The following is a 13,942-nucleotide window of genomic DNA, read 5'->3' as shown; positions in this document are numbered from 1 at the left end:
CATGCCCCTTCCCTCACCTCATTGATGCTGATTTCTGCCTCCACATACTGAAGCCCTTTCTGCAGGATGGAGATGAGGGCTGCAGGGGGCACTAGTGTACCATTGATGTTACTCTGGCTGATGTGGCTCTCGATGCCAAAGGTGAATGCTGAGTGAGAGAAACCTGGAAACAAAACAGCATTCACATTCATTAACAGGAGAGAGCCAAGCACAAGATGTGCAGAGACAAAACACAAATATTTAGAGAAAAGTCTTTTCTGATCCAAGCACACACTGATCAAACACAGACACAAAATTGCATAACAACTGTGACATTTGAGGACAGAATAAAGAACACCAGTGTCAATGTTGATCTGCCTTGGCAACTAGTACCCTGCATTCTGCCAGAGGGCTTCACAAACAGTCTCATGAATAAAAAACAGCAGCTTGGACTTTATTCATTGATCCAAATCTTATCAAACAGTTCTATTAAACATACTCCGTGTTTCCATTTCAGAGGGCATGAAAAGTCTTTTTATTTCCCTCCAGAGTTTTTTTATTTTAGTTAGCAAGCAATTTTTGTCCATTCATTCACCAAAGTAAAGGAGCATATTAAGCACCAGTCTCATCCACAGTGATACTTTATGCACAAAAATTTCAATTCTCAACAAAATGGTTAAGTTTTAACCACCTGAAAAACCATGATATATGGAAAATGTACCAGCCATCCCTTCATCAAATCAAATTAAATTACAGTATTTTCAACATGATGAAAGACTATCAACATTGGGATGTAAGAAGAAATTCAGCTCACATTATGGTATTAGGGATGTACAATATTATCTGCATTATATCATAAAAAGTTAAATACTGGTATCGGCAGATGTGAACATTTCTGCAGATATATCAGCAATATATATCGGCGGTATATATTAGGGCTGACCAATATGCAAAAATAATCCTATTGAGATTTTTTTCCCCCTGATATTGCAATTGCAATATAATATGCAATTATTCTAAGGTTCCTCAACTTATGCATTTTTCAACAAATTCAAGCAACAAATCATACCTTCACATTCAGTCAGGAATACTCTTCCTGCATTTAACTATTTCACTGAAAAATGGATATTCAGTTTAACCTGGTGGAGAAGGCTCTGCTCTAAAAATACTCCCTGGATCAGTCAAGCTGGCTTCGACTTTCCAGAGAGCACATGGCTAGAAACCCCCACATAGATGGATACATAAATGACAATGTGTACTGAAAACAGTGAAATTATTTCAGAAGCAATTAATCCATCGAAGCATGAATCTGAATATGAGGGTGCAACAAGGTTTAAGCTATAAAAGAGGCGGCTGGGGTGGGGGAGGTGAAGCTGAATGAACTAGTTATTGTTGCTCATATTTCAAATTTGATACCAACTGCTTTATTAAAAGGATTATCATTTTTTACGTGACTCATTTTGACTAAAACAAAACATACATAAAACACAAAAAGGAGGGTTTTTGTAAACCTATTGTAAACACTTGAATATATGCATAAAGTGCAGAAAATCCCTGCTGCAAAAAAATAAATGCATTGAACAGTACATTTTGACACTACAAGTTAAAGAAATATCACAACTTATGAGATTTGTAAATTGCAGCAGGCCATATTGCAATTTAATCAAATTTGCGATTAATTGCCCAGCCCTAGTAGATATCATTTATTGCCATTTAGTAATCTAGAAAATGTACAACTGTACCATCAGCTATAGCTACTCCCCTGCTACTCTTGACTCAGCCTCTTTTTGTACAGGAGACACTTGGTGTTCTTTATTAAAAGAAAAAAAAAGATGAAGTTCAGGGATGTATGATGTTATCAGCATGATAGGAAAATTTTTGATAGTAACTACAACCAATATTTTGGCTATCAAAAATCTGCCTATATCAGCTGCAAATATTGGCCGTATGAACAAAAATGTTGCCGTGTTAGGCTTGAACAACAGACCGAGTACAGCTGAAGTCTTTTTTTCTTTATTCATCATCTTTTCTTACACTTTAAGTGTCTTAAGAACTGAAGATTGTTAATTTGATCATCCAGAAATGTTATTTTGTCTGTTATAAGGACTGAAGTTTTAGGTCTAAACTACATTTTAGTATCGGTATAGGCTGAAATTAATACGTAAATATCGGTATATCAGATATCAGCAAAAATCCATTTGCATCCCTAATGAATATGTTAGTATCAGTATCGGCTAAAATGAGTGTAGAAATATCGTGATATGGGAAATTGGCAAAAATCCAACATTGTGCATCACTATATGATATACAACAGGAGACTGGGTTCACAATTCTGTAACTTACACAAATGCATCTAGCAGTGTATAAATTAACTTTTTCTTTCAATTCTCTAGCATTGAAAGGTTAAATATTCATTTTCCTTAATTGGCTTTTTCAAATTGAAGTTTGATAGTGAATAAGTAAGATAACAGGTGATTTTACTTTGAGAAAGGGACACTGGTATGTCTTACAAAAAATATTTATGAAACTTTTGTACCAAATGAACAGATGATATAAAAATTAATTCAAAAACTAATAAAAACATGTAGCACAAAAAATCTTCAAATTAGGGCTGCCTAAATAATCAAAATCAGAGTCAGAATTTCTGTAGTCAATTGTAATCAACCTCCCCTTTTGGACACATATTGTTATTCCACTATTAGGAATTCACAACTGATTTTAGTTAAGGTGCTGGTTAAGCTCAGTTGTTGGTGCAGGCACTAATATACCGAGGCTGCAGTCCTCAGTGGACTGGTTTCAGGACTGATTCCAAATCCTGGCATATGTTTGGTTTCCATCTTCTCTCACCCTCTCTCTCCACATTTGTCTGTTTTCAGCTGTTCCTTCCAACAAAGGCAAAAAGCCTAAAAAAGGATCTTTAACGAAAACAAATATATGTAAAAACATTTTTTTGTTTCATTTTGGATTTTAGCACTATTTTTTAACTATGGGTAACTGATTTCCTTTGTGGACATGGACCTGATTTTATTTTTTATTTTTAAAAGAAAATAAGGAACTTTGGAAGATCGAAGACTATGACATAACTTAGTCACAGAGGAGTGACTTTTTATGGACTAAAAAGGACATGAGAGAATAGTCAAAAGGTTACCACATGGTGCAGAGGACTTTTAAATTGTCCACTAAGCTCTCTTTGAGTTTTTCTAAAGTGAAATGAGACATTAAGGAGCAGCTGTAGGCTTATTTTACACCACTGAGGCTGCAGGGAGTTGCTGCACTGGCTTATCCAAAGGGTGCTGAAAGGACAATTAAGCATGCAATCACAGCCTTAAGACCTTAATTAATCACAAAATATGAATTAATGCTGACAGCCCTTCTTCAGATATATGGGGTGGAAGCTTGTATTTCTGCTGTTCAAGCACAGAATGTATTCAAACACCACATTGTCTCAATCTGATATCAGTTACAGTTAGAAAAATAGATTTGTTCAGAATGGTTTTAGTTTAAATGACAGATGGAGCCCTCCATCCTTTCTTAAACTGACTTAAATCGTCCATATCTGAATCAGGTTTCATAGCACTGTAAGGTTTTGTCACATTCATTTTCTCATGCGTTTACAAATATAACAAACCTGATTCTTGGAGGTATCTGTAGACCAAGAAGTTCACTTCGTCGCTGGTTATACTCATCTTAACCCGATGAAAGGGAAGAGGGATGCTGGAAGGCTGGGCTCACTCCTGAAAAATACAACCAAAATAAGGGACAATAAATATTTAGGTCTGTTGCAAATGATACCTTCATCACACAACAATAAAATGGATTCAGATTCTTCCTCAGACCCCTGTTTAGTGATGCACTCATGCGCTGATGTTACATCAGACATACAAACAGCCCCCATGTCCAGCCTGCTCACTTTCATCTTTCTTAATTGCACCAGTTCCTCCTTTGACAATGTCAATGGCTGGGTCATTTGTGAACATGTCTAGTCCTTGCTGTAACAATATCCAGCCTCTCCTCTCTGGCTTAATGGGAGTGTCTATATGTATTTGGCTTCTACTGAGATCCCACTGGTGCTTCCCATTAGTTGCCCAGCCAGCCATCTCAGTGGAAAGCGCCCTGATAAAGCAGTAAGGATATTAAAAGCCTGTCTACTGCCCATCTAGTAAATTACAGAAGAGAGCAAGTAGCATGTTATTCCCAGTCTAACCTTTGCCTCTGAGTTGTTTCCAACAAATAGAGGTGTTAACAGAGCTCATGTTAACATTTCAATTGAGATTGTCTCAAAACTGATGGGAGCTGGGAAAACAAAGAGGCAATTATGTTTTGTTTTAATTCCATTTTGTTTTGTCCGCAGGCTGACGAAAACTGTGAGAATACTGTGGAGTTCATAATTTCCCAATGGCTCACACATTTTGCTTTACAAGGGCAAGGTAAAAGAGCTTGAGGAACACTGCTCACACACCCACATATGCAATGTAAACATATAGAAATGTATGAGGGTGAGAATAGGGAAAAAGAGGGGGCTTTAAGCATGTTAAGGTTTAAAAAAACACACCACAACCTTTAGAATGAGTCATGACAAACTACACATTTATTACTACATCCTGCTCCTCCACAGGGAGATAAGGGGACAGGCATTCAGCTGAGAGCACAAAGAGAAATGAAGGGGGTGGTGTCAGGTATGAAGACTGCACGGCTGTCCAACTCTCATTCCAAACACTGTCCAGGCCCACTCAAGTTCCCCTTCGGTAGCATAGCAACAAGGGAGATCGAGCAAAATAGACAGAGAATAGTGTTGTCCCAATTACCAGTGGGCATGCAGCCAAAGGGCTCCAACATGTTACTCAACATGAATTATTCACTCTTTCACCTTGGTATATTCTTTCAGATGGAGTCTGGCTTTATGGTAACCCAGCAGACAAGCTGAAGGTTCAATAAGAACACCATCATTTAACAACTGGTGCAACTGGAATTAATTCAAGCATAAAGAGAATTACTGTTGAAGGTGCACTGTGGACCTTTTTTGACAGCTGCAGTCATGTTTGCAAGTCACTGTGTATTCTCTGCTCTTTATAAAAAATATTTCAGGACTATTTTTCTTTTCTTTCTAATTGATAACATTCGCTTTCATAAGCAAGTGGACTTCTTCCATAGTTTTGCTGCAACAATGATAATGGCAGTGTAGTAATGGTGGGAATCATAGGATAACACGATACAACACGGCACTTTGCGAAATGTGTGTGTTACAACACCGTATATGGCCCAAAACAATAATAATAGAAAATATGGCAGCAATGGCAGGTTGACTGACGCTGATTTTTCAAGGTCATTACTGATCCCAATCATAGTAGTTAATGAGATCAATAACTAATATTTGGAACAAATATCAATCTAGTAAGTTCCATTAAGATTTACTAGACAATTTACAACATGAGACCGGACTTAAACCTTTTCCAAACAACAAGCAATATGAGTGACAGCAAAAAAAAAAAAAAAAGAAGAAGAGGAAGATAATCAGCTTGATACTCTGGTTCCAACAGTTGTATCCTGACAGCATTTGATTGATGCTGTCCTACATGGCTGCACCACTATTGTCCCCCTTCAACCCTGTCCCATTTTCCTCTCTGCAGCTTGCACTGCAATACAGAGAAACGTGGAGAGAGGTAGATGACAAGGCATTAGGAGTATCAGACAGGAGTAGTTCTGTGATTTTTCTTTGCTACACTATTAGCTATGTAGCTAACCTAGCTATGTAGCTAAAGCTAAGCTCACAAAGCAGCTTTGACTTAGCTTTAGTCACATAGTCACACACTGCTGAAGCTAACTTAGCTATATCGGCTTATGTATTAATGTTTATTATGTAGCTGGTGTGAATATGTTAGCTTTAGCTAAAGCTAATGAAGCTAAAGCAAGCCAAAGTTTGTGTAACTATTTTAAAACAGGTCTTTACCTAATTTAATCCAGAATTAGACCTCTGACCTTTTTCTGCATCTTGTTTATGAAATGTTGCTGTAGTTGCTGTAGTGTTTATTTAATGGATGTAACTGCCAGACTTTGTATATATATATATATATACATATATGTTAAATTACAAAAATATTGCAATGTATCGCTCATAGTATTGCAATATATATGCAAAATATCGATATCGGCATCCCTGTATCGCAATATGTATAATATCGCCAGATTCTTGCCAATGCACACCCCTAGTCTATAGCCAGAACCCCCTCTAACTATTTTGCTTACAGCTATTAAAAGCTCATCAATGCAAAGTTCCACACTTACGTTTATATGCATTTAAAATAAGAGCACTAGATGTCATACTGTTTACAAGAGAAACCTGTAATTCAAAGGGCAGAGAGATTTTAAAAGGATGCAGTGTGGACAGTGGGCATACAATGTGAGAGGATGTCTGATGTTCCAATACTGTTTGGACATTACTCCTTTAGCAGTGGCTAAAGATGAGTATGGCTATTACCTGCATGACATCCAGCCAATCAGATAGTGCGAGTAGGACATGAGGGAGACTGTGAAGAGTGAAAACAGAGCCAGATGGGAAGATACAACTCACAGTAGCACACTCCTGTTGCCAAGGTAGCACACTTTTTAAAATCCATTACTTATATTTCAATTGATAAATTAAAATGCAGATACAGAGTATCAACTGAATGTAGAAAAACTGGCCCTGATAATCAGCCAGGCCAATTAAAGGCCAACCCCCTGAACTAAAGAACCAATGTATTTCTTCACTTTAATCTGGTGTCATTTTCACTGCTTTATGTCCTTTAGTTTTTTCTTTCTATGGCTGGTTCACTTCCGTTCATGTTGCCCTCCTTTATTTCTCAAGCACCAAAGTAGCAACATGGTGAGTAAAATTGGCAAGGTGATCTGAGAAACCTAGAATAAGGGCCGAGACCTTTTTTAATAACAAAGCATAATTTGGAACCATAGACTGTGGAAAGAACTGGACAAAGCTTGTGTGACATCAGCTATCTGATTACAATAGGCAGACTCAAACAGCTTTTGAAGCCAATGCGTGACAACCTCCATATTATAATCGCTGTCTCAACCTAACTTTAGACAAGAGCCCATCTACTGAGCTCGACTTCTTCTCAGCTAAGCTAGCACTAAAGCCGGCCTTCTGGAGGTAGCGTCTGCCTGTCAAGCTATCTGTCAATCAAATGAGATGCGCCAATCAGTGCGCAGTGAAGTTTTTCCTAAATATAATCGAAACGATTGTGTTGTAAAAAAATTTGCCGCACATACAGTGAGAGGACATGAAGACATTAGCTACTGAGACACGTTTTTTTTTTTTAACCAGGCTGTAAACCAGCTTATTTCTTGCGTAAAAAACAACTTTTTAACATGCGTTGTGTTCCTGCAGCCAGCCTCAAGTGGACACTCGCCATATAGCAATTTTTTTGCACTTCCGCATTGGTTTCATTTTTCAGGACCAGAGGCTGTTTTTTTGGAACCCAACACTCAATAACTGTATCACTCAACTGAGGAAGGCAGCATGTATAGTATATCTCAAGAGCGTGTGAACAACAAAAGACAAACACAACAAAAACCTGCTCATAAATAAACAGCAACCATAGTGCTCAAAGAAACCACAGCTAACCTTTGAGAAGAAAAAAAACTCCATTAAAAATAAATCAGAAAAGCTGCAAAAGAACTGAACAGAATCTCTGAAAAAAAAAAAGGCATACTGGTATCAAAAACAATCATATTATTCTCCCTCGCTCTCAGATGTCAGATGTTCATTGCTCTGTTCTGCTGAAAAACAACAACTCTGAGCTCATCTAACTCAGCCACTGCGCCCTGATTTGACCACTACTTGCTGTGATTTCTCTTCAGAGTACATCTTCAGCGAGAAGGAAGGGGTAGCAACATCAAAGCAAGGCGGCCGCTGCTCCCCAGACAGCTGCTGCTACATACCAAACAACTAGAAACGTAATTAACAGGCAGCCTGGAGGGGGCTCAGGTCCCATCGGTGCAGGACAGCAGCAATAATCCCTCAATCAGATGAGCCCATAATGCCACCATCCATTACACAACTCCCTGGGCATCTGAGCCTCTTTTAACCGAACAATGCGCCTCACAGAAAACCAGACAAAATGCTAACCTCTGCAATGACTCCAGGGTTTATCCACTGAAGTTATAAGTGGGGTCAAGGTCTGAGGATATGATCCCTCTGAAAAAAGAAAGACATCACAAAGGCAAGATAAATACTTCAGAGGCTGCTGCCACAAAACACACTGCTTAGACAGCACAGATCTACCAATAATACAGAAACTCAATACTGAGCCTCAGATTCCTGCTGTACAGAGCTGTGTCTTTATTATTTTAAACAGAGCTTATACCATAAAAGTTTAATGTGTTACAGCGAGGTGTACCTCTGTGTAACTCCACACACTGGCTTGCATGTTATCTTAAATTATGCAAACATTTCAATAACACTCAGAAACCACTGACATTCACACAGCCAGTCCAGACACCCAGATGGCAGGAGAGGTTATTTCAGCGGAACTCAAATAAAACCCAAAAGAACCTGGAAATACTGCAGGCAACCCCACAGCCAGAAACAACAACAATCCCACATGGCTTAGGTTGCTATGGCAAACTGAGTCACGGCACAGAGTGTAAAGGTAACAGAAATCCACCAGCATGCAACTGTCTGAGACAGATGTGCTACCAACAAACCTGGAGGCAGCAGAGAGCAGCAAGATAATAGGTTTAAAAGATTCCCCTTTCTGTATCAATGTCAACCAAATACCGATGCAGCTGTGACCCAACAGCCTCAATCCCATCAGTGACAGTAACACCTGCTAATGACCAAACATGTTACATGAGAGCCCAGCATTTTTAATTTGAACTCTTCTGCAAACTGCAAAAATAGAGCCACTGAACCACACTCTTCACCACATCTTATTTACTAGCCCAGTATGTTTACTATGCTGATCGATCTGAAGTGGGCAATGAATTTGGGTTCATATGTTCGACCTCCTTTGCACTTTAAATCCTAGTTCATCTTACAGCTACCAAATTAAATCAAGGACTTGTCATTAAGACATTAATAGCTCTGAAAAATGGTGATTTATCTTGTTGGGACAGAAAAGGATATGATTACATATGGATTCATATTAAGGCTGACACATTTTGGAAAATAATCAAATTGCAATTTTTTTTCCCCAATATTGCAATTGCGATCCGATATGCAATAACTCTCTTTTATTCTAAAACAAGGGCTGAACAATTCTTTAAAAATATCTAATTCTGATTCTGACTCGTATCGCAAATCGATATGAAGTGTGGCGCTGAAGGGTTTTTGTCATCCTCATATTTAATAAGTAATAAGTACAAAAATGAAGGGAGGATTTTTTTATAGACCATTCTAAAAAATGGTACTTGAATGATTGCATGATATGTCATACATAGCATCTCTGCTGCAAAAAAAGTTTAAAACTGCTATTTTGACTCAAATTTCAGGAAAAAAAAATGTTGCACCTTCTGCAATTTGAAAAGTGTGACAGACCATATTGCGATTTAACCCCTTAAAGGCTGAAAACACAAATAATAGCCAGAAAATTCTAATTTTTGGGGACTGAAATGATTATTTAACTTTCTACTGAAATCCAAAGAATCCAAATTTCGATTAAATTTACTATATACATTTTTTTGTATCTCATTTTTTTTAGTAAATTATTGATCATATTGATTAGATAGGGGTATCATAAAAGTATGCATCAAATATGATACAATAAGCTTTAAGGGGTTAATCTTATTTTCAACTAATTGCCCAGCCCTAGTTCATATTAAGACAATGCATTTGCAACAGCAGTTAAAAATATTGCCAAAAAAGGTTAGAAATAGCACATATGAACAAAAACATTGGCTTAACATTATCATCATCATTCCACCTGCTCTCTATGTATTTTTCTTAAATATTACCTGCCATGTCCACACATCAGCTCACCTTGGTACCACATTGGTATAGCAATCACTTTATGTACTAATATACTGTGCATGGTCTGTCATATCCATTACACTGGTGATAACATTACTAAATGCAAAAATAACAACAATAAGCAGTATAGAAAAAACTAAAACCCTAGAGTGTGATGGGAAGCATCGTTGTGATCATCAGGTTCAACTTTAGGTTGTTTGGGCCTCTCTTTGCAAGCACTTGACTAAGTAAACTACATCATGAGCCTTCCAGGCATTAAGCAAGAGTACATCAGAGTACTTCACCCTGTCTAGCCTGTATGAACGTCAGCTCTTTTGTGCTCAATCTCAAGAAAGTCTTCCAAATTAATCTTAACCGAATTTGCTTATACGAGCAATGTAAAAGACTCATTCTTCCAAATTACCATCAAAGATAAAATGCTACATGCACAGTCATTCCTGAGGGTCCACCAGATCTGCAGCTTTGAAAATAATAGAGGTCAGCAGCTTCTGCTTATGTTGGTGTAATTCTAACTCCTGTTCAGTCTTTAACTGCTAGTATACTCATGTATGTAAGTGCTTTGTTGAAGTATATTTTGTTCAGCTTTTTGGACTTCTCCAGTGTTATCACATATGAATCATCAAAGTCACTTTAGTTTGTACATCAATAAAATCTGTTTATGTGTAGAGTAGAGGTGAAAAAAAATCCTACTTATGATTATTTTGATTGGTATTTAGATCCCAATTATTGAACACAATTAAAAACTGATTTAACATATGCCATCTGTGCATGCATTTCAAAAATTAAGGCCTCAGTAAAACGTCATGCATCCTGAGAGGCAGCCACAGCCTTGTAACCAAGTGATAACATTTCTTTGTTTTTAATACATTTCATAAGGATGGATTCTATACAGGAAAGGTTGAGATGCACATCCATAAAATACACAGTCTTCAATTTACTGAATTTTCATAGTCACAGCGGCGGTTTAATTCATTGTACAGGTCTGAGATAATCTTTTTACATTAACAACAGGAGCCTGGACGTCAGTCTAGCTCAGTTGGTAGAGCAGGCACCCATATGCTGAGGCTATAGTCCTCAACACACTGGTCACGTGATCGATTCTCAGCCTCAGCACATGTTTGATGCATGTCTTTCCCCACTCTCTTTCTCTTTGACTGTCCTATCAGAAGGAAGGCAAAAAGCCCCAAAAAATAATCAGAAAAAAACACACTACAACAGTCAAACGGGAAATCTTGAATGTATAAATATCATTTGTAACTTGATGATATAAATGATTAAAATAGCATCTCCAGAGGGCATTTGTGATTCATGACTCAAGACAATTGGGCCAGACATTCTTACCGAGACGTACTGGCCGGCATCTGAATCCATTTTGGCAGACGCTGGTTTTCAACTCTCTCCTTTACAGAAAATTCAGAGCTTCAGAGTGAACTAAGCTCATGTTTCTGATCATAACTTAATGTTTTATCCACTGTTTACCCAAAAAAATAAACATTCAGCGTGTTCAGGGGCAATACTGCGAGCCCTCGCTGTGCTTGGTTTGACACATTACAAAAGGGGCACATCACGGCATGTGGCTCAGTAATCATTTAGCCTTGATTATCTTGTTTTTATTAATGTGGGAAGCTAATTGTAAATGAAACCCAATCACCCAGCATGAAGTGAGGCCAAGATATACATTTCACAGGGATGTGAGGCACATTCTCAGACTAGCTTGATGGTGATTATGACTGTATGATTTTTTGCTGATAATGTCACAACACAATAACTGATAAATGCAGCTTTTAATGATACATCACTATAACTGATTACTTGATTTTCCCAGATCAGACTGCAGGCAAAATAAAGGGATTTATTTACTGGGATTTAGTGAAAGATCACCTCTTATCATGATTCACCCTTGAACTTTTTAATTTGCCTTTTTCCACTGTCAACTGCTTTTTAAGTTCAAAAACAGCCTTTACAATAAGCTCATCGATGTCATTAGCCCCCCTTCAAGGACCCATTAAATGATAACATTGTGAGCATATGCCATGTGAGGTTTCACCCGTTTCTGGTAAGCATCGAAGTGCCTCTACATAACACCGAAACACTGATATCACCTACAGAGATGCACGGATTATACAAAATCAGACCGATGCGGATACCAATGTTTCGTCATTACTACCTTTGGAGTAACAAACCCACAGTGACATTTTCTCTCAAATTTGATCGCAAAAAAAACCCAGAGCTGACCTGCAAGTCACATAGTCTGCCCGATAATAAATCTTGTCTCTTAATCACCGGCTAAGTGTGCTAAATATTAGTATTTAATTGATTGGCAACAACAGATTAATATCTTCTACATCTTCAGTTCATGCCCACATCATTTCCTGAGGTGCCGTCATTTGTCCAAAAGTACTGATATTAGCCTATATCAGTGCTAAACCAATGCATCTATGCATTACTAATCTTCCATTTATACAGCACAACATGCAATTAATTTATTCAAGGTACAAACAATGCATTTGTTGTTGGCTGACAGCTGATTTAAACATCACTGTAAAGATTTCAGCAATATTGCTTAAACAAACAAGCCACTGCAGACGATTCTTTGAACAGCACTCTACATTAGGTGTGGACAAAGCATCCATCCATCACTGCCATAAAATAAAATGCTTTCAGACCATAAACATTTAGATGCAAAAATAATGGAGCACTGAGAACTACACAACCAGCCGTCTCCTGCACATGCAGGTTTTGAAAAGAATGATGTTGAAAACCGGCACACCAGGGACCCCATTTTCTCCTGCACGGTCACCTCCTGACAGATGTGCAAACAAGACCTGGAAACAGCAGCCATTTTCTCTTGAACTGCTCTGCTGAGTAAAAACCCGCCTTTGAAGCTTCTGGTTGGGCTGCACTCTTGAGGGGGGAGGGGAGCGAGATAGAGAAAGAGTGGGGGTGGGGAATCAGAGAGGGGTGGGGTTGGGGTTGGGGAAGGGGAGCAGGCAGGGTGATAAATAATGATTCCCACACAGGTAATCACAACAACCATTTGTGCATTATTCTTTGCCTCCCTCAATGAGTCACTTAGCGACAGTCAATGTAGGTCGGCGGGCGGTGGGGGAGGGGAGCCTTCAGTCTCCAGGGGAAACACTTCTCCCACGCTTCCTTTGGGTGGCAACACTTTTAGTGTTTACCAGGGGTGGCCAGCCATGTGTCAACAGAGACAACAGTCTGCGGGTTTTCATTATAACCAAAGACTCTATTCAACAATAACACCTTTCAGTCAGATGACATATGGAAGAAACTGTCTGATAAACTGGAATTACATCTCTCAGTGCACATTCTGCTCCCTGAGACCATGCAGGCCTAGCCGTTGGTTACTTCAGGAGTTAACAATGAGATGGTTCATTAGGAGCGGAATTATAAGGGGCATTCAGCGGAAGTGTAAACGCAAACATGTCTTACACTATGATTCTCATACGATAAAATCATCATCACCATTGATAGACATTTTCATACATTAGCAGCAACGTGACAGTGTCACAAGTGGTTTTTTCTCTTTCAGTGACAAACTGCTCAAGCACAGGCGCCACCATCGAGTATATATTCCTCACTGCAATAAGTGGGGGATGGTGGCAGACATTGAGTATCACCAAAAGGATTCATCATGACGGCCTCTAATCGGGAGCGTCAGGACCAAAGATCCACCCTCGTGCTGAACCCATTAGCCTCAAATAAAAATGACAACACCCACTTGTCTGCTGGTGTCATTTAGCATTCACAAACCACATAATACTGTGAGCATGGCTTTTAGAGGAGAACCCCTACGGAATTCCTATTGATGGGAACAATGCAGTACAAAGAAAACACTAAAGAAGAAATGCAACCATGTAAAGAGTACTGTTCAGTGTCTGGGTATAAAGATATATAAATTATAAAAGCTTTAAAATAATAGGAGCTGGAATAGCTTGGACATCGTTACTGGAGAAATGCAAAGTATTATCCAACATT

General features: G+C 38.5%; 1 protein-coding gene across 3 annotated transcripts in view; it reads right to left on the bottom strand.

The window, feature by feature from the left end:
• The window catches only part of tbl1x (transducin beta like 1 X-linked), a 39,599-nt gene that overhangs the window by 8,442 nt on the left and 17,215 nt on the right, over positions 1–13,942 (bottom strand). For all 3 annotated transcript variants that reach the window (XM_041807269.1, XM_041807268.1, XM_041807270.1), the window contains 2 exons: positions 3,608–3,713; positions 18–163 (listed from right to left, as the gene is read on the bottom strand). In XM_041807269.1, the coding sequence (XP_041663203.1) occupies positions 18–163; positions 3,608–3,665 (204 nt within the window). In that variant the 5' untranslated portion in view covers positions 3,666–3,713. The remainder of the gene's footprint in view (positions 1–17; positions 164–3,607; positions 3,714–13,942) is intronic.

This window comes from Cheilinus undulatus, linkage group 15 (assembly GCF_018320785.1).
Source record: "Cheilinus undulatus linkage group 15, ASM1832078v1, whole genome shotgun sequence".
Lineage (NCBI taxonomy): Eukaryota > Metazoa > Chordata > Actinopteri > Labriformes > Labridae > Cheilinus > Cheilinus undulatus.
This window is presented reverse-complemented; position numbering and strand designations above follow the sequence as displayed.